General features: G+C 64.4%; 1 protein-coding gene across 1 annotated transcript in view; it reads right to left on the bottom strand.

The window, feature by feature from the left end:
• Window positions 1-715: 715 nt before the first annotated feature.
• The window catches only part of NBEAL2 (neurobeachin like 2), a gene marked incomplete at its 5' end in the record, with an annotated part of 25,438 nt that continues 3,496 nt past the window's right edge, over window positions 716-22,657 (bottom strand). Inside the window, 53 exons of the mRNA XM_083827033.1 lie at window positions 716-1,279; window positions 2,281-2,416; window positions 2,502-2,650; window positions 2,740-2,901; window positions 2,987-3,103; window positions 3,209-3,303; window positions 3,527-3,699; window positions 3,833-3,942; window positions 4,044-4,133; window positions 4,208-4,324; window positions 4,420-4,517; window positions 4,592-4,709; window positions 4,816-4,925; window positions 5,002-5,132; window positions 5,217-5,357; window positions 5,442-5,566; window positions 5,651-5,746; window positions 5,891-5,998; window positions 6,127-6,260; window positions 6,538-6,695; window positions 6,771-6,891; window positions 6,996-7,120; window positions 7,203-7,360; window positions 7,999-8,148; window positions 8,362-8,667; window positions 8,766-8,903; window positions 9,938-10,097; window positions 10,187-10,365; window positions 10,456-11,154; window positions 11,405-11,490; window positions 11,641-11,800; window positions 11,882-12,040; window positions 12,204-12,357; window positions 12,877-12,979; window positions 13,050-13,209; window positions 13,293-13,426; window positions 13,917-14,088; window positions 14,604-14,696; window positions 14,872-14,954; window positions 15,043-15,370; window positions 15,451-15,570; window positions 15,650-15,782; window positions 15,860-16,431; window positions 17,324-17,422; window positions 17,538-17,621; window positions 17,706-17,789; window positions 18,026-18,132; window positions 18,228-18,501; window positions 19,146-19,231; window positions 20,221-20,303; window positions 20,405-20,517; window positions 20,808-20,889; window positions 21,860-22,046. Of these exons, the coding sequence (XP_083683159.1) occupies window positions 1,175-1,279; window positions 2,281-2,416; window positions 2,502-2,650; window positions 2,740-2,901; window positions 2,987-3,103; window positions 3,209-3,303; window positions 3,527-3,699; window positions 3,833-3,942; window positions 4,044-4,133; window positions 4,208-4,324; window positions 4,420-4,517; window positions 4,592-4,709; window positions 4,816-4,925; window positions 5,002-5,132; window positions 5,217-5,357; window positions 5,442-5,566; window positions 5,651-5,746; window positions 5,891-5,998; window positions 6,127-6,260; window positions 6,538-6,695; window positions 6,771-6,891; window positions 6,996-7,120; window positions 7,203-7,360; window positions 7,999-8,148; window positions 8,362-8,667; window positions 8,766-8,903; window positions 9,938-10,097; window positions 10,187-10,365; window positions 10,456-11,154; window positions 11,405-11,490; window positions 11,641-11,800; window positions 11,882-12,040; window positions 12,204-12,357; window positions 12,877-12,979; window positions 13,050-13,209; window positions 13,293-13,426; window positions 13,917-14,088; window positions 14,604-14,696; window positions 14,872-14,954; window positions 15,043-15,370; window positions 15,451-15,570; window positions 15,650-15,782; window positions 15,860-16,431; window positions 17,324-17,422; window positions 17,538-17,621; window positions 17,706-17,789; window positions 18,026-18,132; window positions 18,228-18,501; window positions 19,146-19,231; window positions 20,221-20,303; window positions 20,405-20,517; window positions 20,808-20,889; window positions 21,860-22,046 (8,165 nt within the window). The 3' untranslated portion in view covers window positions 716-1,174. The remainder of the gene's footprint in view (window positions 1,280-2,280; window positions 2,417-2,501; window positions 2,651-2,739; window positions 2,902-2,986; window positions 3,104-3,208; window positions 3,304-3,526; window positions 3,700-3,832; window positions 3,943-4,043; window positions 4,134-4,207; window positions 4,325-4,419; window positions 4,518-4,591; window positions 4,710-4,815; window positions 4,926-5,001; window positions 5,133-5,216; window positions 5,358-5,441; window positions 5,567-5,650; window positions 5,747-5,890; window positions 5,999-6,126; window positions 6,261-6,537; window positions 6,696-6,770; window positions 6,892-6,995; window positions 7,121-7,202; window positions 7,361-7,998; window positions 8,149-8,361; window positions 8,668-8,765; window positions 8,904-9,937; window positions 10,098-10,186; window positions 10,366-10,455; window positions 11,155-11,404; window positions 11,491-11,640; window positions 11,801-11,881; window positions 12,041-12,203; window positions 12,358-12,876; window positions 12,980-13,049; window positions 13,210-13,292; window positions 13,427-13,916; window positions 14,089-14,603; window positions 14,697-14,871; window positions 14,955-15,042; window positions 15,371-15,450; window positions 15,571-15,649; window positions 15,783-15,859; window positions 16,432-17,323; window positions 17,423-17,537; window positions 17,622-17,705; window positions 17,790-18,025; window positions 18,133-18,227; window positions 18,502-19,145; window positions 19,232-20,220; window positions 20,304-20,404; window positions 20,518-20,807; window positions 20,890-21,859; window positions 22,047-22,657) is intronic.

Here is a 22,657-nt window from a genome sequence, read left to right as displayed (position 1 = left end):
GTGACAGTGGGGACAAGGGTGGGACCGCCACGCTCGTGACACCTCGGTGCAGACCTCGGCGGTCGTGGCGCCTGGGGACCCAGCTGAGACCCCGCACGCTTGTGACATGTGGGGACGCGGACGCGTGGCCCCCTCCCCGCCGCTCGTGACACGTGGTGGGGACACGGGACGCAGCGGGGACCCCCATGCTTGTGACACGTGGGGACACGGCTGCCAAGCCCCCCCTGGTCCTGACACATGGGGACACCGCTGCTGAGCCCCCCCCATGACTGTGACACATGGGGACACGGCTGCTGGGCCCCTCACGCTCGCGACACGTGGCAGACAGGCTGCGGGGCCCCTGTGGTCGGGACATGTGGGGACCAGGCTGCTGCGCCCTCCACCGTGGTGACATGTGGGGGACACGGCTGAGACCCCCCATGCTCGTGACACGTGTGCCTCCCGTGTCCGAGCGGCGCGGGACAGGAGGTGGCTGCCGCGCGTCCCCGTGTGCCAGGCGGGCTGGGGACAGCCCCAGCCCCCTGGGGACACCCGGGCAGCCCGCAGGGACGCGGGGGCCGCTGGTCCCCTGCCCGGAGCACAGCCCGTGCCAGGCTGGCCCCGCTATGTAGGGCAGGAAGAATGGGCCCCGTGGCTCGCCGCATCCCAAAAACACAGCCTGGGGGGGGGGCGGGGGGGGGAGACGTCCCCAGCAGAGACAGTTCAGGGCAGACAAGGGCCTTGTGCACGTTTATTTCTTATAGATAGATATATTATTATTCTTTCTTTTCTTTTCTTTTTTTTTTCTTTTTTTTTTTTTTGTAAAAGAGCTAGAAATCGATAGAAAAACCAGTCGGGGAAGGGGGCAGCTGGCTCCTGGCCAGCGGGCGCGGGGTGGGGGACACGGCACCCCCCTTCCCAGCGAGGGGTCCCCCCCGGGAGCCTCCTCGCCCCCCCTCATCCCACTGCTATCCCCCAGCCCGGGGGGGCTGGATAAGGCCACGGCGAGGGGCCAAGCACGCAGCCCTGGTTGCGGGGAGCTCGGGGCTCGCCCCTCCTGTCCTCGCCCCCCGGCTTGCGAGGGGCTCGGGGCGCTGCCGTGGGGCAGGAGCGGGGTCCCCCCCTTGTCGCCGTGCCCCCCAGGAGGGGCCGGGACCTGCGGGAAGCCCGGCGGGGCCGGGTGCGGGGTGGCAGCCTAGGACCTGCCCTCGTTGGGGTTGTACTCCGTCTCGCCGGCCGAGACCTGCGAGATGCGGCGGGTGGAGCGCCACAGCCGGCGGTGGAACTGGCCCGGACGCACCTAGGGGAGAGGGGGGTCAGCGCCTGCCCCATGCCCCATCCCCTTTCATGTCCCCATCCCCATCCCCTTCCATGTCCCCGTCCCCATTCCCATCCCCTTCTCCATCCCCTAACAAGTCCCCGTCCCCATTCTCCATCCCCTTCCAAGTCCCCATCCCCATCCCCTTCTATGTCCCCACTCCCATTCTCCATCCCCTTCCATGTCCCCATCCCTATCCCCATCCTCATCCCCATCCCCATCCCCATGCACACTGCCTGCTCACACCCTTTCTCAGTCTCCATCCCCAGTCCCTTCCCCATCCTGTTCCAAATCCCCCTTATCCTTTCTCCATCTGCATCCTCTTCCAGATCCACGACCCCATCTCCATTTCCAATCCCTTCCACATCCCTACCCACAACCCCTATCTGAATCCCCATTCCCATCCAAACCCCATCCCCTTCCTTAGGTGAATCCCCATCCCATCCTGTCCTGCTCCGTGCCATTCATCCTGTCTGTCCCACCCTATACCATCCCAATCCAACTCAACCCACCTAATTCTGTCAAATCCTATCCCAATCCAGCCCAACCCAACTCAACCCACCCATCCCATCCCAATCCAACCCACCCCAACCCAACCCAACTCAACCCTCCCATCCCATCCTGTCCCATCCTATCCCACTGCAACTCAACCCACCCATCCCATCCCAATCCAAGCCATCCCAACTCAACCCACCCCACCCCAACCCAACTCAACCCTCCCATCCCATCCCATCCCATCCCATCCCACCGCAACTCAACCCACCCATCCCATCCCAATCCAAGCCATCCCAACTCAACCCAATTATCCCATCCCATCCCAACTCAACCCAACCCAACTGAACTCAACCCAACTCAACCCAACCTTCCCATCTAATCCCGATCCATCCCATCCCATCTCATCCCAGACACAGGGACACAGTGACGTGTCTTCCCCCCCTTGCACTGCCATCCCGAGCCCCACGGCCAGGCGGGGCCGCGCTCACCTCAGCGGGCTGCCCGGCCCCCACCACGATCAGCTTGCCGTCCTCCAGCCCCACCAGGATGTGGCTCTTCTCCTTGGTCACCGACACGCTGTGCACGGGCACCCGCATGGGCACGGGGGCCATCGCCGCCCGTAGGCTGCAAGGGGGAGAAGATGGGGGGATCGCACCCCGCGGGCGGCCCAAGGGGGTGCCGGTGGCACCAGCGGGGTGCCAGCCCTCACCTCTGGAGGTCACGGATCTCCAGCCCGCACTGCATGGTCCCCAGCACCACGAACTCCTCCGTCACGCACATGGCCGTCACCTCCTGGTCCAGAGGGACGGAGGCGAGGTGCTTCCCGTTCACCGAGTAGAGGTGCAGCGCGAATTTGTCCTGCGGGAGAGAGCAGAGGGGGGGGGGGGGAGATGACGGATCAGAGGGACCGGGGGACGGGGGGACGCAGCCCGGCCGTGCCACCTCACCTTGAGGGACGCGCGCTCGCCCACGGCCGTCTGGGTGACGATCTGCCCCTCCGGCCCCACGGCCAGGTGGGTGACGGCGGCGGGCAGCGAGCTCTCCGCGGGCGGCCGCAGGGACTTCATGAAGAGGCCCCGGCGGATGGTGTGGATGATGATGGTGCCGTCCTGCGGAGGAAGAGGATGAGGGTGCGCTGCTCGGTGGCTGTGCCACCCGCCCTGGGATGAGCCTCGCCACCCGTCCACGGCTCACCTTGGAGCCCGAGACAGCCATGTCCAGCTCGGTGCTGATGGCCACGCACGTCACCTCGTCGTCGTGGCCGTACAGGACCTGGACGGGCTTGGGGGCCAAGCCGCTGGAAAACCCACCCTGGTGGAGGGGACACGGGGACCTCAGGGACCTCGTTGTGCCACCACAGGGCCCCAGCAGTCAGCACCTTCACCCCGAGAGCTGGCACACGGCGCAGCCCCGTACCTGCTGCAGGACCTGCCACACCATGCAGGTGGTGTCCCGGGAGCCAGAAATGAGGTAGATGCCACACAGGTCGAGCGCCAGGCAGGTGACAACATCTGTGACACCCAGAGAGACGCGGTGAGCTGCTGCTGGCCCCGTCCCCGCGTGTCTTGGCAGCCCAGCCCCAGCAGGTGGCACCAAGAGGGATGCTTTGGGGCGCGGAGCTGCTGCTAGCCCCATCCTGGCCCTGGTGGAGCCTGGATGAGCCCCGAGGGCTGCAGAGATGTCCCCTGCACCATCCCGGGTCCCCTTGGCACCCCGTGGAGGGGGACACCGTACCTATGTGCCGGGTGATGTGCCCAACGACCTTCCCTTTGCCCAGCGAGGTGACGCGCAGGCTGTTGTCCCAGTGTCCCCCGCTGAAGAGCAGCTTCCCGTCGGGGGACACGGCCAGCGTGCGGGAGCACAGGTCCGCGCCGGGGGCGAAGGGGCCCTGCAGGAAGCGCTGGGTCCTGGCGGGGAGGGACACGACACGGGATGGTGGCCGGGACGCACGGTCCTGACACCGGAGGGACCGGAGAGCTCGTGTGGCCCCGAGGGAGCCGGGGATGGGACCGTCCCCGCCGCGCACACACGCGGACTCACTTCGCGTTGGAGACGGTGGGGTCTTTGGTGAAGCTGAAGTAGTTGGAGATGTTCTTGTCGTAGGGCAGCCAGTTGTGGGTCCCCAGCAGGCCGTTGGCACTCACGGTGACCTGGTCAGAGGGGGGTGACGGCGGTGACGCACCCGGGGGGACCCCCGACACCGGCACCCTCCCGGCGAGGAGCACCCGTGCCTCAGTTTCCCCGCGCTCACCAGGACGTCGGGGGATCCCTGAGTGATGAAGGAGTGCGCCTGGTTCTTGGGGACCACGGCTTGCACCAGGGCCACGCCGTCGCTGATGCCCTGCGGGGAAGGCGCAGCCGGTGGGTGCCCTGCTCGCCGCTGGCACCCCCGGCACCCCGCGTCCCTGTCCCCACCTCCACGAAGAAGGACTTGAGCTGGTCCAGGTTCTCGAAGACGTTGGGCGGGCGGGTGTCCAGGCGGGCCAGCCTGCGGGCTGCGCTCTCGGCCGACAGCCGGGCAGGATGGGGCTCCTAGAGAGGGGGGGGGTGAGACCCGTTAGAAGGGGGGCAGCACCCCCCGAAACGAAGCGGGGGGGGGGCTTGGATTTTTGGGGGGACTGAGGCACCTTGAGCAGCTGGCAGGGCGTCTGCCCGAAGTTGCTGATGATGCCCTCCAAAGCCTTCCTCTGCGTCTCGTCGGCGATGGCGTCCAGGTCCACGGCGCCTGGGGATGGGGACGGGGGGGCATCAGTGAGGCCACCCGGTGGGTGCCCCCCACCCCGTGTCCCCGCGGCTCACCCTCGTAGGTGCAGTAGTAGAAGACGTTGAGGGCCTCCACGGCGGCCGGGCCTCGCTGCTTGTACCCAAAAATGAGGTCGATCCACTCGTGGAGGTGGGCTGAGACGTACTCCGACTCCTGCAGGGGCACGGGGCATCAGGGGGGGGTCGGGGACGCCCACTACTCCCCCCCCCAGGACGACCCTGCCCCAGTGGGAGAGGAGATGGGGGCTCCACCGTCTCACCAGGGCTTTGCGGTGCTGGTAGATGAAGTCCTCGCGGGAGCGCGCCCACCGCGGCAGCACCACGTCGCTCACCTTCTCGTTGGACATCTGCAGGCAGCCCAGGTCGAAGCCTGCGGGCAGCAGGGAAGACGGCGGGTCAGGGACCCGGCCATCCTGTCCCCATCCCCGTCCCCGTCCCCCCGTTACCGTTCTGGTTCTCCAGGAACTCAGGGAAGTAGAAGAACTCGGGGATGAGCTCCTTGACGTCCACGGGGTTTTCCATGCGGGCCTGCCACGCCGCCGGCACCGAGTGGAACTGCCGGTCCGAGCAGTCGAACCTGGTGGCACGGGGTGACCGTGGGACCCCCGGCGGTGGTGGCTTTGTCCCCTACCCCGTGTCCCCCCCGCCCCCGGGTGCTCACCGTCCGCTCTGCAGCTGGATGTGCAGCGTGGTGAAGGGCTCGGTGCGGATTAGGTAGTGCATGACGCCCGCCGCGTTAGAGTAGTGCGTGCCGTAGTGAAACTTGTCCACGGTGCCCGTGGGGTCCTCGAAGCTCTCATACCTGGCATGGGGGGAAGCAGCAGGGTCAGGGCAGGTGCCCCAGTCCCCCCCCAACCCCCGGTCCCCATTTTTTTGGGGCACTCACTTTTCCTTCACGTCCCGTGCGTGCCTCTCGTTGGCCACCCCGATGGGTTTGGAGAGATCCCGAAACACGGCCGGGTCGGTGAGGTCGAGGGTCTCCGAGACGTAGTCCCGCAGGATCCAGGGGAACTGGGTGGGGTTGGGGTTGGGTGAGGCTGGGGGGGTCCTGGGGCCACCGGGCAGCCCGGGGCTGGGGGGACACGGGGTGCTCACCACGGGGTACTGCGAGAGGTCGTTGTAGGTGCGCCCCGCGATCGTGTTCAGCTGCATGAGGTACTCGAAGTTGGAGATCTCCCGCAGAACCCATTTCTGGAGCAAAAAGAGGGGACGGCTGAGATAGGTTTGGGGGCAGAAGCTGGAGCAAACCCCACAGCTGGCCCTGCAGGGGGCACATGGACACCCCTCTTTGCACAGGCGCCCTCGGGGGGGCACGGGGAGGGGGAACACGGGTACCTGGGTGAGCCCCGAGGCTTTCAGCAGCTCCTGGGGCGAGCGGCTGCCGAAGTAGATCTGGCTGGGGGGCCGCAGGCCCAGGATGCAGGAGTAGACCTTGTTCCTCACCTGCGGGGATGGAGGCGAGAGCCCTGCTGATGCTCGAGGTCCCCATGTGGACCCGACACGGTCCTGTGACTCCAGGGGGGGCCCGGCTGGAGCCTGGGGGGTCTCGGGGTAGAAAAGGGTGCCGCCACCTTCTTCTTGAAGTTGAGGAAGTAGTTGGCCTGGTCGATGAAGAAGAGCTCGAGCGCGGAGCGGCGCAGGTTGTAGCGGCGCAGGTGGACCTCGCGCAGGTGGGACAAGGGGCGCTTGAAGTCGTAGCCGATCCCTGCCGGGGGAGCACAGAGCCCCCCGGGCTTCAGCGAGCACCCAGCAGGGGGGAGAGGCAGGGGACGAGGGGCAGGGATTGGGGACAGCACCCCAAAAGGTCGGCGTCCCTAGGGTTGGGCTTTGAGGGGGGGCAGGGGATGGATGGGGGCATCTTCACCCCGCTGTGCCGCAAGGACCCCCCCCGAGGAGCTCCAGCCTGTCTGGGGGACCAGCGGTTGGGCAGGGATTGTGGCCCCGTCCCCCTGCCCCATGCTCTCCCAGGCACGTGCCCTTACCTCCCTCCGTCTCCTCCTTCTCGCTGCTGCCGTCGTAGAAGTAGACGTGCTGGGTCGTCACCTCCAGGCGGCCGGGGACGACCGCCACCGTCGTGATGAGCTCGCAGTCCTCCGAGACCACCAGCTTCTCCCGCTGGTTCTGCTCCTTGGGCTCGGCCCTGGGGGACAGGGGAAGGGTGAGGACACCCCCGGGTGAGGGACCTGGGGTCACGGGTGGGGACGGGGACACTCACTGGGTGTCCAGGACGGGGAGGTCCTCCTCGGCCAGCTGGTCGTCCTCCAGCTCGCTCACCTTGGCCTCCTTGGCCATGGCGAGCGGGAGGGACTCGGCGGGGTTGTGGAGGTTGTCGGCTCCTGGAACGAGGGGGGAGGTCAGCGGGCACCCCCCATGGAAGGGGGACGAGCCCTGCCAAGCGCCCCTGGGGACTTGGGGACCCCTGGGTGCCCGCCAGACTCACCCAGGTTGTCCCGCAGGGCGCTGGCCTCCAAGTGCTGGTCGAAATTCAGGTTGGGCACCAGCTTCAGCCGCATCCTCGAGTAGGTCTCGGCACTTGAGAGCTTCCAGCGAACCTCGGGCGGGTTCCTGGGGGGCAGGTGGGGGTGAGGCACCCCGGACCCCCACCCGTACCCCCCCCTGGAGCCGAGGTGGGGGTGTGGGTGCTCACCGGTCAGCCCAGGCGGAGCGGGGCGAGGTGAGGAGGCGGCACAGGGAGCGCCACTGCTTCAGCACGGTGCTCTGGTGGTTGTTGGCTTGCTTCAGCACGTTGGCGTGCCGGGCGTTTTCGGCCTTGGCGCGTTTCGCCGCCGGCTCCAGCACCAGATCCTGCCGAGGGAGCGGGGAAGGGGAGGTGACAGTGGGGTTGGGGCTTGGGGACGTTCCTGGGGTGAGGAACACGTCCATGGGGTGACGTCTGCAGCGCAAGGAGAACATCCCCAGGGTGATGTCCCTGGGATGAGGAGCATGGCCCTGGGGCAAGAAGCCTGTCCCTAGGATCACCCTAGGGTGAAGAGCACATCCTGGGGATCATGTCGCTAGGGTGATGGGCATGTTCCCTGGGTGAGGAGCGTGTCCCTAGGATGACATCCTTGGGGTGAGGAGTGTGTTCCTAGGATGACATCCCCAAGGTGAGGAGCATGTCTCTAGGATGACATCCCCAAGGTGAGGAACACATCGCTGGGACGATGTCTCTGGGGTGAAGAGGATGTCTCCAGGATAACATCCCTGGGGTGAGGAGCACATCCCTGGGGTGAAGAGCATGTCCTTTGGGTGACACGCCTGGGGTGAGGAGCATGGCCCCTGGGTGAGGAGCACATCCTTGGGGTGAGGAGCACATCCCTGGGATGACATCCCTGGGGTGAGGAGCACGTCCTTTGGGTGACACCCCTAGGGTGAGGAGCATGGCCCTGGGACAAGGAGCACGTCCCCAGGGAGACGTCCCCGGGGCGAGGAGGAGGCAGTACCTGGAACATCTTCCTGCTGTCCGCCTTGTCCCGCTCCCGCCGCAGGGAGCTGCTCATCATGGCGTCGTAGCAGGCGTTCCAGAAGTTGGACATGTGGTCGTGGCTCTTGGCGAACGTGTCCATCTCGAACTGCGCCATGGTGGGCTGCACCTGCGGGGGAAGAGAGGAGACGGCTGCAGGGTGCTCAGCAGGGCACCAGCACCCCCTAACGCTCACCTGGGCTGCCAGCACCCCTTCCCTGGAGGTCATCCCGGCACGGGACTGGGATGTCCCAGCCTGGTGGCACTCCAACGCTGGAGCCACATCTAAGCCTGGGAAGGGGCTCCCCCAAGGGTCCCAAACAGGGTTCCCCGTGGCACCCACGTGCTTCTCGATGAAGCTCCTCCACTCGGGGGTGGTGCAGAAGAGCTGGAAGTCCTCGTAGAAGGTGGGGCTGCCGTTGGTGGGGGGCAGCGAGGGCAGGAAGAGCTGCAGCTGCAGGGTCTCGTAGCACTGGTCCATGAGCGTGCGCACGATGGGCACCAGCCACGAGAAGGTCTCCGATTTGGCGTCCAGCGAGCGCCGCAGCGGGGTCTCCAGCTTGCCCAGCAGGTAGCAAGCCTCGTCCTTTTTGGGGGCCGAGGCGGTCTGCAGCAGGCTGTGCAGCTTCACGTAGGCCAGCGAGTGCAGCTTGGGGAGGGGGGGACACGGGGCGTTAGGTGAAGCCTCCTGCCCGGCCCCCAAAAGGTTGGGGTCTTCCCCCGGAGCCCCAGGAGGGGGTGACCCACCTGGGGGTCCTGCAGCATGATGTAGCCCACCAGGACGCGCAGCCCCGTCTGGGCCATCTCCTTGAGGTCGGAGGTGCCGTTGGCCAGGTGGTACCAGACGCCCAGCTTGTCCAGGAGGCCGCTCACCCCCTCGTAGATCTGGGGGGCGGCGGGGGAACAGTGAGCCCCCCGCCACGCCAGCCCCCGAGCCGGAGCCGGGTCCCCATTTCCCAGCCACCGCTCGACACCAGTTTGGGTTATGGGGAGGGGAAGGAATTAGGGGCTGGGGTTAGGGCAGGGGATAGGTTTTAGGGTTGGGGTTAGGGTTTGGCATTAGGGTATCGAGTGGGGGCTTAGGGTTATGGTTAGGATTAGGGTTGAGTCTTATAACAAGGATGTAGGGTTAAGGTTTAGGATTGGGATTTAGGAGGTCTGGTTAGATTCATAGGTTTTAAGTTAGGGTTTAGGGTATAGAGCTAGGTTTAGGGCTTGGGTTTATGGCAAGGGCGTAAGGTTAAGGTTAAAGGTCAGGATTAGGAGTTAGGGCTAGGGTTTACAGCAAGGATGTAGGGTTAGGGTTGAGGTTCAGGGTTAGATTTATATAATTCAGGGATAAATAGCTTAATGTATAGGATTAGGGTATAGGGTTTGGGTTTACACTAAGGATGTAGGGTTAAGAGTTAGGGATTAGGGATAGGCTATAGGATTGGGGCTCACAGGAGGAGTGTAGAGTTAAGGTTTAGGGTTAGGTTTATGGTTTAGGTTTATAGGTTATGAGCCAGGGTGAGGTTTTAGGATTGGGGTTTGGGTTAGTTCCTAGAGTTAGGTTTATGGGCTACAGGTTAAAGGCTAACATCAAGGTTAGGTGTTAGCATTAGGGTTGAGGATTAGGGTTAGGTTTACAGCAAGGGTGTACTGTTAGGGTTGGGGTTAAGGCTTACGGTTAGAGTTGGGGTTTATGGCAAGAGCGTAGGGCTGGAACGAAGTTTTGGGGTTAGGTTTAGAGGTTGGGGTTAAATTTACGGGTTATGGGTTAGGTTTTAGGATTTGGGCTTGGGTTAGTTTCTAGGGTTAGGCTTACGGGCTATGGGTGTAGGGGCAGGGTTTAGGGGCAAGACTAACCCCAGGTTTGGGGGTCAGCACAAGGGCTTAGAGTTCTCTGTGGGGCCAGGACCCTGCCTGTGGCCGCTCACCTTCTCGCTCCACAGGGCCTGGTTGTTGTGCCCCTCGGAGAACAAGAAGTCCTGGAGCAGCCGCAGCAGCTTGAGAACATTTTGGGTGAGGCCGGGCAGGGCGGCCGGCCCCGACTCCTTCAGGTCCGTCAGCGCCGACTCCAGCATCATCTCCAGCAGGCTGCGGGACAGCAGGGAGCTCTGTAGGGCCGCCACCACCCCCCGGGACACCCCGTGGCCCCTGTTGACCCTCCGTACGCCCCCACAAACCTGCGCTTGATCTCGTCGGGGGGCCGCACCAGCTCGCAGGCCGTGCCCAGCTTGGTGAGGACGGAGAAGACCTGCCCGCGCTCCCTCCACGCCGCGTCGTCCCAGCCCTCCACCCCGCGCCACGTCACCGAGAAGACGATGTTGGTCAGGAGGTTGCACAGCTCCTCCTCGGGCGTTTGCTGCCAGCAGAGGCGGGGGGGAAAAAAAAGAGTTAGGGGACCCCGCCGGTAACCCGAAAAAGGAGGTGGGTGCCACGGCTCGGGGCTCACCTGGGGGTTGCTGGTGTTGGAGACGTTGTCGCTGGGCAGGGCGTCCTGGTAGCTGCTCTCATCCAGGACGTTGGAAAGGCTGGAGCTCTTGCGGGTGCGCATCCCCGGGAAGGGTTTGAAGCTCTCCAGGGGCGAGGGGGTGCCGGGGCCGCTGGCAGGCGTCTGCGCGCCGCTCTCGGCCGTGGCGATGGAGCTGGTGCTGGCCAGGTCGAGCCCCAGGTCGAAGGGCGAGGTGGAGAAGGGCGAGAGCGGGTGGTAGACGCCGTCAAAGGGGACGTCGCCGGGGTTGGAGGAAGAGCGGCTGGCGCGGTCGGAGGAGTCGAAGGACTTGAAGTTGTAGGAGTGGAAGGACTTGGTGCGGCCGCTCGGCGAGATGGAGTGGTCGGAGAAGCCCTCGGAGAGCTCCTGGTCCGAAGCCTCATAGCCCAGAGGCAGGAAGACATCCAGCTCCTGCAGCTCGGTGGGTGGGGGGCTCGCGCTGCCCACCGCCTCCTTCCCCACCTCGTTGCTGCCGTCCCTGCCGGGGGCCTCCGAGAGGCGCAGGAGCTCCAGGCAGCCCCCGCTGCTCGAGTGGCTCAGGCTGTGCTGGCGGGACTCGTAGGACTCCTTGACGTAGAGCTTGGTGAGCGTGTCCTGCCAGCCCGCCAGCCTCGCCAGCTGCTTCACCATGTCCTGCTGTGCGTAGATCAAGTGGAAGAGCTGCGGGATGAGAGGGGGAGACACCCAGCGGGGTCACCTCAGCTCCAGGCAGCCTCTCGGGGGGCTTGGACCCCCCAAAGGGCAGGAGCAGGACGGGCATGGCCCCGCAAAGGGCACGAGCACCCCAGGTCCCATCATGCAGCCCCGTGCATGGGGTGTTATCGCTGTCCCCATGCCCCCGTGTTCCCATGGGGGAGCTCAGCCCCGGGGTGACTGTGTGGTGGCACCCCCTGCACCTTGCTCTGCTCACCTTGCGGCAGATATCGAGCCGGACGGTCAGCTCGGCCCGGTGGGACAGGTAAACCACGGCCACCAGGTCCTTGTAGTTGGGAGGGTCTGCAGGCAAGGATAGAGTTTTGGTCCCCAAAAGCCACCAAAATTCCCCAGATCTACCTCCAGCCAGCCCCACTGAGCTGAGACGGGTGGGAAGCTGCCATGATGGCCCTGTGCCGTGCCACCAGGATGGGACAGAAGGGGACACGGTACCTGCCCCGAGGACCTGCTCCGAGAGGCAGCGGAAGAGCAGCATGGAGCCGGGGATGTCGCTGAGGCAGGCGATAAGCCCCTGGTACCCGATGTCCTTCAGCTTCAGGCGGTTCTTGCTGCGCTCGGGGACCTTCTCGTACTTCAGCATCTTGTAGAGGACCTGGAGAGGCACAGAGGGGTGGCGGTGGCCCCACGGAGAAACCCCCAGCCTCAGGGGGCGACACCGGGGACCCCTTCTCACCTTGAAGACCCTTTCCCGCACTTCATCCGAGAACTTCTTCTGCACCAGCAGCGAGAAGAGGACCTCCACGTGGCCCGGCTCGAAGAGGAAGGCGAAGAGCTGCTCCTGGGCGGGCGAGCCCTTCAGCAGGCCGTGGATCACCTCCAGCGCCCCGCAGACCTGCGGGCAAAGGGTGCACGCTGTCCTCCACGCACCCCACCGGGGTCTCAGCAGCTTCTCCCCACCTGCTTGCTGGCCCACTGCCAAGAGCGGGGCCAGCCCCACATGTCTGGGGAGCCTTTTCGGGGTGGCGTGGTGGGACCCGGGTGGCCAGGCGCCGTACCTGCTGCTCGTCCTGCGCCGCGGCCACGTAGTTCAGCAAGCTCTGCATCTCCTCCCCGGAGAAGCTCCTGCAGAAGAAGTCCTTCACCAGGCTGAAGAGGGACGTCTGCACCGTCTTGATGTCGTCCGTCGTCGTGGACTTCTCCTTGGAGGCACTGGGGAAGAGATGCACGTGGATGTTCCCAGTGGGGATGTGCACAGCCGCCCTCTTGCCCCTCGTTACCCATCGCCAGCACAATCCCAAATCCCACCACGGAGCCTGAGGAGCTCCAGGACAGTGTGAACGTCCCTGCAGGCACACCAGGAAACACCCACCCCATGGGTTTGGGTCTCTGCAGGGTGTGTTGGAGAAATGCAAGGGGTCAGGCAAGAAGAGAGCATCAGTTTGTTGCAGGAACCACGATGCTCCCAGTTACCGCTGGGGTGGATTTTGGGGCTAATTGGTTGCAGATCTGGGTATGTCAAAGACCACGCAATGCTTGGGGATGGGGCACGGGGAGCAGAAGGTCCTGTGCCCACCATAATGCTCCATCAGATTTCCCCATGACGTGCTCGCAGGGGGGATACTACCCCAAATAAAGGGTGTCCACCCCAAACTGCAGCTTCCAGGGCTCAAGCCCAACACGACGCCGGCATCTGGGGGCCGGGCATCGTGGCTACAAGCAGCAGCTCACCCGTAGTAGGTCCGGATGGAGTCGAGGACGTACTGCACCCCATACTTCTTGCGGATGCGCTGCTTGTGGTCCTTGACGACGTTGGCCAGGTACTGGATGTGACCTGCGTGGAGAGGGCGTGAGCGGCCACCGTCGGGCACTGGGGAGCCCCGCGGGTGCCCTCCTGCTCCCACCTAGGCGGACGGCGAAGTCGCTGTTGCTCCAGATGCGGAAATCGAAGAGCAGGTGCTGGTAGAGGAGGTGCAGCAGGAGCCCGCTGCCCTCGGAGGCCACCTGCTCCATCAGGATCTGCGAGGCCATCAGCGTGCTCATGTCCAGCAGCGGGCCGGAGACCTGCACGGGGTGACAATGGGGGGGGGTTTGTGGTTTGGGCAGCAATTTCGGGATGGAGCCCTGTGGCTGTGGCAGCCCCCTACCTTCTGCAGAAGCGCCCCGATGATGGCCGGCCCGTGGCACTGCACCAGGCTCTCCTGGTTCACCGGGTGGTGCTGGATGAAGTTCTTCACCAGCAGCAGGAAGGCGGCCACGCTGTTCCTCTCCAGCCTGCTCTCTGCAAGGCACGGGTAGAGCTGGGAGCCACCAGCCCGCCCCCAACCAGGGTCCTTCCCACTTCTGCCACGATGGGCCCCCTGGTGACCCCACCACAAACTGTTCTCCAGTCCGTTTTTCCCCCAAACTTAACCCAGCAGAAACCTCAGTTGTTCTGAGCATCCAGAAAATCAGCAGCTGGGTATCAGGAGGAATTTCATGTCACTAAGGCTTCTGCATGAACCTAAGTCTACTGCAGGACACCATGCACTACATGCAAAAGCAAAACTGGAGCTAGGCAGGCTTGAACCACCCTCATCTTCCCAGAACCGCTCGTTTATGACTAATTAGGTCATAACAACCTCAAAAGACGTCAACAACAGCGATGGTTTTTCCACTGCCCCATAAATCTTGGTGCCCCAGGCAAGGCTTTGCCCGTGGTAGACACCAGCCCGCGTGGCAGCGGGGTTACCTACGGGACGGCTCCTGCTTCACCCCCCCGGGGACCTCACCTGAGGACCTGCCCAGCGGGATCAGCATGCCCTGGGCGTTCCTGGAGGACGTCAGCTCTGGCCCCACCAGGTCGTTGGTCTCCTGCTCGTCCTCGGCCTCCTCCTTCTTGGTCACCACTTGCTCGAGCAGGGGCAGCAGGACGCCCATCCCGCCCACGCAGTTGACCACGTCCTGCCGGGGGGAGGCGAGAGGCTTTGCTGGGTGCCCCTGGGGGCTGCGCGGTGACGGCGGTGTAGAGGAGGAGGTCGCACGTCCACCCAGGGCCAGGGACCCCCGGGGCCCATTCTGCCAGCTCACCCAAGCTGGAGAACACTAAATCCTGTGGCTAGCAAAGGCTGAGGTGTGACCTGACCCATCCTACAGCACACACCCCAAAAGGTGCCCCAAAAGCACCTCTTCCCCTGCAGTGACCACCCATGGTGCCCAGCCTGGACACTGAGGACCTCCAGGGCTGACCCTGGTGGCCCAGGAGCCATCACTCAAGGCCTTGGTGGACCCATGGGTCAGGCAGGTCCTTGACTGACCCCCATACCACATATTCCCCTGATTCCCCCGTAGGGTCCAGGGGAACCACCACGGTCATCCAGCACTCCTTGGGGGTCCTGCCCTACATCCATGGCGAGGCCTGGCAGCCTCCAAGCCATGGGGTGGATGGATCAGGCCGGGCCACCCTGTGCCCAGCGTACCTTGACGTCCCAGTTGACCACCTTGTGCCCCGTCAGCCTCCCGTCCAGGCCGTGACTGGGAGAGAGGTCCAGGCAGATGTTGTTCCTGCAGGCCTGGAAGGGAGCACAGCACCCCGTGAGGACTCAAGGACACTTGGGGACACGTTCCCACCATCACCCCAAGAAAGTCACTAGGGGAAGACGAGGTGGGTTGGACCTCGAGGACCATGAGGGGAAGGTCCCGGTGAGGACAAACACAATGGGAGCGACTCCACGGGGCTGCCCTCACCTGCGGGGTGTAGTAGAGCAGGAGCTTGCTGCTGAGCTCCACCAGGTCGCCTTCCAGCGTAAACGGAGATGCCACGTTTGGACCTGGGGGAGGAAAGAGGGGTGAGCGGCAAAGGGTTGGAGATGTGGCTGCCCCCAGCCCCCCCGTGGATGTCCCCCTGTCCCGACGTACCCGAGCAGAAGAGCGCCTTGACTTGGGTTTGCTGCAGCGCCTCGCAGAAGATGGCCACGGAGCCCAGGTGGCCCTCGAGGGACGTGGGGGTGCCCCACTCGGTGTCCTGGCTGCCGGCCGCCGTGGTGGCCACCACCCCCTCGGTGGGGGGCTGCAGCGGGGTCCAGGCGTGGGGCCCCAGGGCGGCGGGGAAGGACTGCGAGCGGCAGAGCGCGGGGTGCGGGGGGAAGGCCAGCTCCGGCCCGTGGGACGGCGGCGGGTGGCTGCTGCCGATGGCCGTGGTGGTGGTGCGGTGCCCCGCGGAGCCGATGCAGCAGGAGGTGAAGGACTGCAGGGGAGAGGGAGCGGCGTTTGGTCCCCAAGCTGCCACCCAGAGGGGCGACACGGTGCCGGGGAGGGGTCCCTGACCTCGTGCAGGGACGGGAAGCGGAGCTGCGCCGTCTTCCGAAGGTGCCCGTCCGCGTAGATGCTGACCACGTTCTGGCCGAAGGGCCGGCGGCCGGCGACGTGGACGATGTCGACGCAGTGCTGTGGGGATGAGCAGGGGGCGTCAGGCCGTCCCTGTCCCCACCACGGGGACGGGGTCGGGGATGGAGACGTTGCTCACCCAGGCCGAGTCGTTGAAGGCCACCTCCGGCAGCGCCACCGTCATGTAGTCCTTCTTGGTGCAGACGGCCACCACCAGCATGCCGTCGGTGGTGAAGAAGGCCTCGAAGCCTGTCCCGCTGGCCGTGAAGAAGCTGCGGAGGGGGGACAGCACGGTGGGGACGGCTGCGCCTCACCCTCCTCACCCTCCTCCCACCCCCACCAGCCTCACCTGTAGAGCTGCCTCCTCTTTGGCCTCGCCGGCGGCCCGGGCTCCTCCTCGCTGAGGCAGAGCCAGGCGTGGAAGGCGAAGGCGCCGCCGGGCCACTTTTGGACAGCGGGCACCATGATCCCGGCCATACCGGGGGTCAGGTCGAAGTACTGCAAGGCCCGCGGGGGGCCCTCGGCCCGCGCCATCCCTGAGAGCGCCCGCAGCACGGGCGCCGTGTAGGGGTGAGGCCCCCGGCCCCGCTCGCGCCGCAGCAGCCGCAGGAGCTGCCGCAGCTCGCCGGGCCGAATGGAGAGGCCGCCCAGCGCCTGCAGCAGCTCCAGCAGGTTTTCGGAGCAGGCGGGCGGCAGCGCTGGCTCGGCGGCCAGGGCGGCCAGCAGGCTGCCCACCATGCCCGCCTTGACGCAGGTGAGGCGGCTGGGCAGCGAGGCCTCGCACAGGCGCCGCAGCCGCTCGGCCAGGAAGAGCTGCAGCTCTCGGCAGGCCAGCGCTGGCAGCCAAGCCAGCAGCAGGAGCAGGGGCTGCTCGTTGCGGATGGGGCGCGCTGGGAAGGAGCTGTGGTCGCCCTCCACTGCCTGCCGAAATATAGGAGATGGTCAGTGTGGCACCGGGCACGGGGAGAGGGATGGATCCCCACCCCGGCCAGCCCAGGCATGCAGTGGTGACCCCTGTGCACTGAGCATCTTGGAGACTCCCGTGGACCAAGGGCCTTGAGAGACCCTTGTGAACCAAGCCCCTTGGGAGACCTTCATGAACCAAGTCCCTTGGGAGACCCTCGTGAATGAAGGGTCTTGGGGGACCCTAGTGAGCCAAGGGCCCTGGGAGATCCTCATGAATGAAGGGTATTGGGAGACCCTCATGATCCAAGGGTCTTGGGAGACTCCTGTGAATGAAGGCTCTTGGGAGACCCTTGTAAACCAAGAGCCTTGGTGGACCCTTATGAATGAAGGGTCTTGGGAGACCCTCGTGATCCAACGGCCTTGGGAGACCCTTGTGAATGAGGGGCCTTGGGGGACCCTTGTGAACCAAGACCCTTGGGAGACCCTCGTGAATGAAGGGTCTTGGGGGACCCTCATGAACCAAGTCCCTTGGGAGACCCTCGTGCACCAAGTGTTTTGGGAGTTCCCCCCCCCCCCATAAACTCTTGGAGACCTGCATAAACCAAGCCTCTGAGAGACCCTCATGCACCAAAACCCTTGGGAGACCCCCGTGCACCGAGCATTTTGGGGAACCCTCCCAAGACCCCTCCTAAAAAGGCTCAAATTTCCCCAAAGCTGAGCACCACTCAAAGCTCGAGGCAGTGAGGCCACCTCGGGATGGGGACCACGGGGACCATGGGGGGCGAGAGAAGGGGGCTGCAGCGGGCAGAGATCAACCCCATTGTTCCACTGTGATATGCCAGCACCGAAGAAGAAGAGGGTTTACGGGAGCTGGGAGGGCTCCGGGATGAGCCAAGGGAGCACTCACCATGTTGAGGAGCTCCTGGAGCAGGCGCTGGGTGGGCTGGCCCTGGCTCCTCAGCACCTCGTAGAAGTGGGCATAGCCGATGCGTTCCTTAAACACCTCCTGCAAGCACCCGGGCACGTCGGGCTCTGCAGCGGCCCCAGGACGAGCTGCTCTGTCCCAGAGCACCTCGCAGCGTGAAAAACCCCAACCCCAGCTGCACTGGGGTTGTGCCCACCTTGGCCGAGGGCGAGTTGCTCATGATGGCCGTGAGCACCCCGATAGCGTGGACCGCGATGGCGTCGGAGCCGACGTCAAAGACCTGCAGGACGGGGGGTGGGTCGGCTGCGGGCATCGCCCCCGACCCCGCTGGGCAGCTGTGCCGTGGGGCAGCCCCACAGAATACCTGCTGGAGCCCACTGCCCGTTGGCGGCTGCACGGGGAGCTTGTCCTGGGCTTCACCCGCCTCCTGCGTGCTGTTGAGGTAGAGCTGGGGCGAGGAAGGCAGAGGCCAGGCGGGGATGTGGGGGGAGAGGAAATAGGGTCATGCACCATCCCTGCCCCAGCTTGGGGTGAGGGCGAGGTGGGGACGGTGCTGGGGCGGCTGCTGCAGCGCGGCCGCTCCATCCCGGCATCGCCTGGGGCGTTTAGAGCCGGGGAGGATGAGGACGGAGGTGAGGACGCCGCATCCCAAAGCTCAAACAAAACCCAAAGCAGCGCAGCTACCTTGCTGTTCTGCAGGAGGCGGATGATGTGCTCGAAGCAGTTGTTGCTGAGGAAGACGGCTTGCAGGACCGGCCGGTCGTCGCAGCTCAGCATGGCCGGGATGGCATCTGCGGCGGGTTTGCGGGGAAAACGTCTCAGCGCCCTCCACGACCCCAAACCCGCTCCGCTCCCCCACCACCCGAACCCCGAACCCCTCCTTTACCCAGCATCTGCACCCGCAGGGCGATGAGGCCGCCGGCCGCCGCCGGCGCCGCCGCGGGGGGGTTGGCGTTGAGCACCTTGAAGTAGCCGTCCAGCAGCGCGCGCAGGGGCACGGGGCCGGGGCTGCTGGCGTGCAGCGCGTGCACCGCCGCCACCACGCTGCGCAGCGTCAGCCCCAGCAGCCCCGGGCACGGCGCCGGCCCCGCGCCCGCCCGCCGCAGCACCCCCAGCAGCACCTCCAGCGCCGCCGGCGTGATGGCTCGCAGCGCGTTGGGCTGTCAGGAGCAAACGGAAATTTTTATTTTATTTATTTCTTTCCCCCCCTCCCCCCCCCCCTCCACCAATGTAAAACCCCACGTTTAAGCCAGCCCCGGTGATGTTTGCAGCGCTACAGGTCTCATGCGATGCTTTCCTGCCCGCCGCCTCGCTCCTGGTGCATGCAAATTGATTGAAAAAAGCACTTTTTGGGGCTGTTAATCAAGTCCCGCTTTGCTGAGCACTGGGTTTATCACAGCCCGTGTGCGCTCGGCATTGAGTTCTCCACCCAAGGTGCTCTCGGCTGCCCCGGAGCTGAACGGGAGGGAAGCTGCCGGCCAGGACTGCTCTTTAACTTCACTCTCATTTTGTTTTTTTAAGGCGAATTGAGCGAATTGAGGGTGTCACCCAGGCTGCAATTTCTAAATGTGATCCGGAAAGGCTTTTGGAAGTCAAGCTGTTTAATTCCAGTTTAATTCCAGCCGAGCATCTTGCTTGGAACAGAGGGGTTGGAATAAGGCTTGGGGTTGGGTCTCGGCACGGTTTCCCTCTCGCCAGCCCGTGCTGACACACGCAGCCCCATCGGGGGGGAGCGAAGGTTTGGCAGAGCCGTGGGGACCCCCCCCCCGTGTCCCCGCTGTCCCCGTCCCCACCCCAGCAGTACCTTGGACCCGGAGAGGATGGCCCCGAAGAGGTGGATGAGCCGGAGCTGGAGCTCGTCGGGGAGCTGCCCGCCGGGCTGGAAGCTCTCTGCAAGGACAAGGGGCGATGGAGGCGCTTGGGGCAGGTGGCAAAAAAAAAGGCAGAAATTCCCTTTTCCACCTATCCCGCCCCAAAACCCGCCCCGGGCTCCGTGGCACTGGACCTTGTTGGGGGAAAAGGGACACAAACGCCTTGGATTTTGGCAGCTTTGGCTGCAGGAGGGGAGTTTTTTGTTCCAAAACCCCGGGGTTTTGTGCTAAAATCAAGCCTGGTGGGGATTCACAGCCGGCACCGGTAACAGCTTGCCGGGAGTTTTAGGTGCTTTCTGCAACCCCTTTGCCCGGGGGCAGCCCCCGTTCACGGCTCATTTATGGGGTTTTTAGGGTTTCCCGGCCAGGCCGTATTTTTGTCAGCCCCATGTACCACAGCGGCCAAAAAATCATGTTAAAAGGACGCCGATCTCCCGGCTTCGGTGCCCTGAAGTCATCAGTCTCGCCTGAAAAATCCCATTTGCTTTGTTTCTTGCGGCACAGGCTGCTTCCGAAATAAGGTGAAAGCGCCGAACGCTGAGCGCGGAAAAGGAGGATTTTGCCCCCAAAAAGGAGGGGGGGGCGCATCCTGCGAGAACTGCCGGGAAGCCTGGCTGCTCCACGCCGGCGGTGGACTGGTGGAGCACACCTGTGTTTGCAGGGTTTCCCCTTCCAGTCCACTTTAGGTGGTTTAAATAAAAATAAAATTAAATGTTAGCACCGAAAGCTCAGGTTTTGGGTCTGTGGGGGGCTCCAGAAGCGACGCCCCCCCCCCCCCCCCCCCCCCCGGAAAGCCACCTTGAGTGAATCCCCGCTCTGTGAAATCCCTTTAACTGCGGCGGACTCCCGGGAAGGGGGGGGGGGTGTAAAAAAAATAAAGGGCCCCAAAAAAAACAGCTTCAGCTGGTGCCGATTGCAGCATGGACAAAAAGAATTGGCCCGGGGGGGGGCAGGAATCGCTGCCCAAACCAGGACCCCCCCCAACACGGGGTGGGGGCGCAGATTTACCTTGGAAGAAGGCGTCGAACTCGGGGGGCAAAGCGGCGGGGGCGAACTTGTATTTGCTCTTCTCCTGCGAGCTGACGACTTCCCTGGAAGGAGGGGAGTGAGGTGGGGGCGACGAGAGGGGTGCGAGGAATTTTTTTTTGGGGGGGGGGGGGGGGCGGGTGGCTGTGCCCCCCCCGGGGCTCACCCGCTCAGCTGCCGCCGCCAGGTCTGGTAGGGGTCGAAGAGGCACTCGCAGAGGTGCAGGGCGTAGAGCATCACGCTCTCCAGCTGCGCCCCCTCCTCCTGGCCGCTTCTCAGCTGGGGGGGGGGCAGAGCACGGTTAATCCCAAATAATGCCCCCCCCCGCAGCCCAGAGCCCCCCCCCCCGCAGTTTCCCTTCTCCCTGCTCCATCCCATCAGGAGCCATCCGTGCGCCACGAAGGCGCAAAGCGGTACCCGAGCGCTCGCCCCCCATCCCTCTCCTTCCTTCCCCCCCCCGCTAAAATTTGGGGTCCCGCAGGTGCTCAGCGCCCCCCCCCCGGACCCTAAAACCCCTGGGGGGGTTGTTCAGGACCGCGGTGCCGTCGGGTTGTCCCCGCGGCGCCCACCTTGCTCGCGCAGCCCCGCAGCAGCGCCAGCACCTCGGGGATGAAGCCGGGCGTTTTGTCCGCGTGGACGTTCTCCAGATTCCTGCAAGGTGTGAAACGCCGTGGGGGGGGGACGACACACCCGGGGGGGGGGGGACAACACACCCGGGGGGGGGATATAACACACCCGGGGGGGGATATAACACACCCGGGGGGCAGATAATGGGCTGGGGGGGTGGGATAAGGCGCCACGTCCTCGGCTGACCCCGTGTCCTCCCGCACCACCCAGCCCCATTGTTCAGGACCTGGCCCCCCTCCAGCCCTAAATATACCCGTGGCGAGGGGGGGGGGACAAAATGGGGGGGGGGGGGGGGGACAGGTCCCCTGGCCGGGTGGCCCCCCGGGGGTTGGGTGGGGGCAGGCGGCTGGGGGGGCCCCCCCACAGGAGGAACAGGGCTGGGGAATGCGGGGGGGGCACCTGGGGGGCCACCAAAGACTTTTTTGGGGGGGTACATGATGCATTGTGGGGGGGCACGGTGCATTTTGGGGGGACACGATGCATTTTGGGGGGGACACGATGCACTTGGGGGGGGTGATGAGATTTTTGGGGTGCGGGATGAGGTTTTGGGGGGGAGGTGGTATGATGCACTTTGGGGGGGGACAATGAAATTCTTTTGGGGGGGCACAATTGAATTCTTTGGGGGGGGCACAATGCACTTTTTGGGGGGGGCAACGTGATGCATTAGGTTGGGGGCAGGACACACTTGAGGGTGGCAGAGGGGGACGCACTTTTGGGGGGCAATACACACTTTGGGAGGGGGGAGAGATGCCCTGGGGGGGGCAGAATAAACATTTTTTTTGGGGGGGGGGACACAAATATGTGTCTGGGGAGGAACGTGCACCCAGGGAGCCACCACGGAGCTTTGGGACCCCTCCTCTCCCCCTCCTGCCCCAACCCTGGGGGTCTCTGTCCGGGCTGGGGTGGGGGGGGGGGTGTCTGTACATTTGGGGGGGGGGGGCCATCTGTCCGGGGGGGGTCTGTCCATCCCGGGGGGGGCCACCCCGCCACCCACCTGCAGATGATGATGAAGAACTTGAGCAGCAGCAGGGCCTGCCCGAGGCGGGGGCCCTGCCCCACGCACTGCGCCAGCCGCTGGCTCAGCACCTGCAGCACCTCCCGCGGCAGCACCGGGATCTCCGACGCCGAATCCTCCGGCCTGGGGGGGGGCAAAAAATGGAGGGGGGGGGGCAGGATGGGATCTCACCCCCCAAAAAAACCACCCCCCCCCCCCAGCACCCCCCCACGAGCCTCCCGCGGGGCCGGATGGCTGCAAACCGCCGAGCGAGGCGGCGGATGAGCGGCCTCCGGCGCTGCAGCGAAAACCCCAAAACCGAGCCCCGGCTGCTGGGGGGGGGGGGGATATTTTTCGGGGGAGGGGGGTATTTTTATTGGGGGGGGGGGTGTATTTTTTGGGGAGGAGGGTTATCTTTCTTATTTTTGTTTTTTTTTTTTTTTTTGGGGGGGGGAAGGGGGTATTTGGGGAGGGAGTTTTGGGGCGTGGGTTATTTTTTTTTGGGGTGGGTTATTTTTTTGGGGTGGGTTATTTTTTTGGGGTGGGTTATTTTTTGGGGGAGGGGTTATTTTTTTGCGGGGGTGTGTTTTTTTTGTGGGGGTGTATTTTTTTTGTGGGGGCGTATTTTTTGGGGCGGTTACTTTGGGGGGGATTACTTTTCGGGGGGTGGGTTATTTTCTTGGGGTTGGGTTATTTTTTTTTTTGCGGGGGGGTTTTTTGGGGGGGTGGGCTATTTTTTTAGGAGGTGGGTTATTTTTTTGTGGGGGTGGTTATTTTTCGGGAAGGGGGTATTTTTTT

This window comes from Anser anser (assembly GCF_964211835.1).
Source record: "Anser anser genome assembly, chromosome: 2".
Classification (NCBI taxonomy): domain Eukaryota; kingdom Metazoa; phylum Chordata; class Aves; order Anseriformes; family Anatidae; genus Anser; species Anser anser.
The sequence above is the reverse complement of the archived record's forward strand: the minus strand, read 5'-3'. Positions and strand labels throughout refer to the sequence as shown.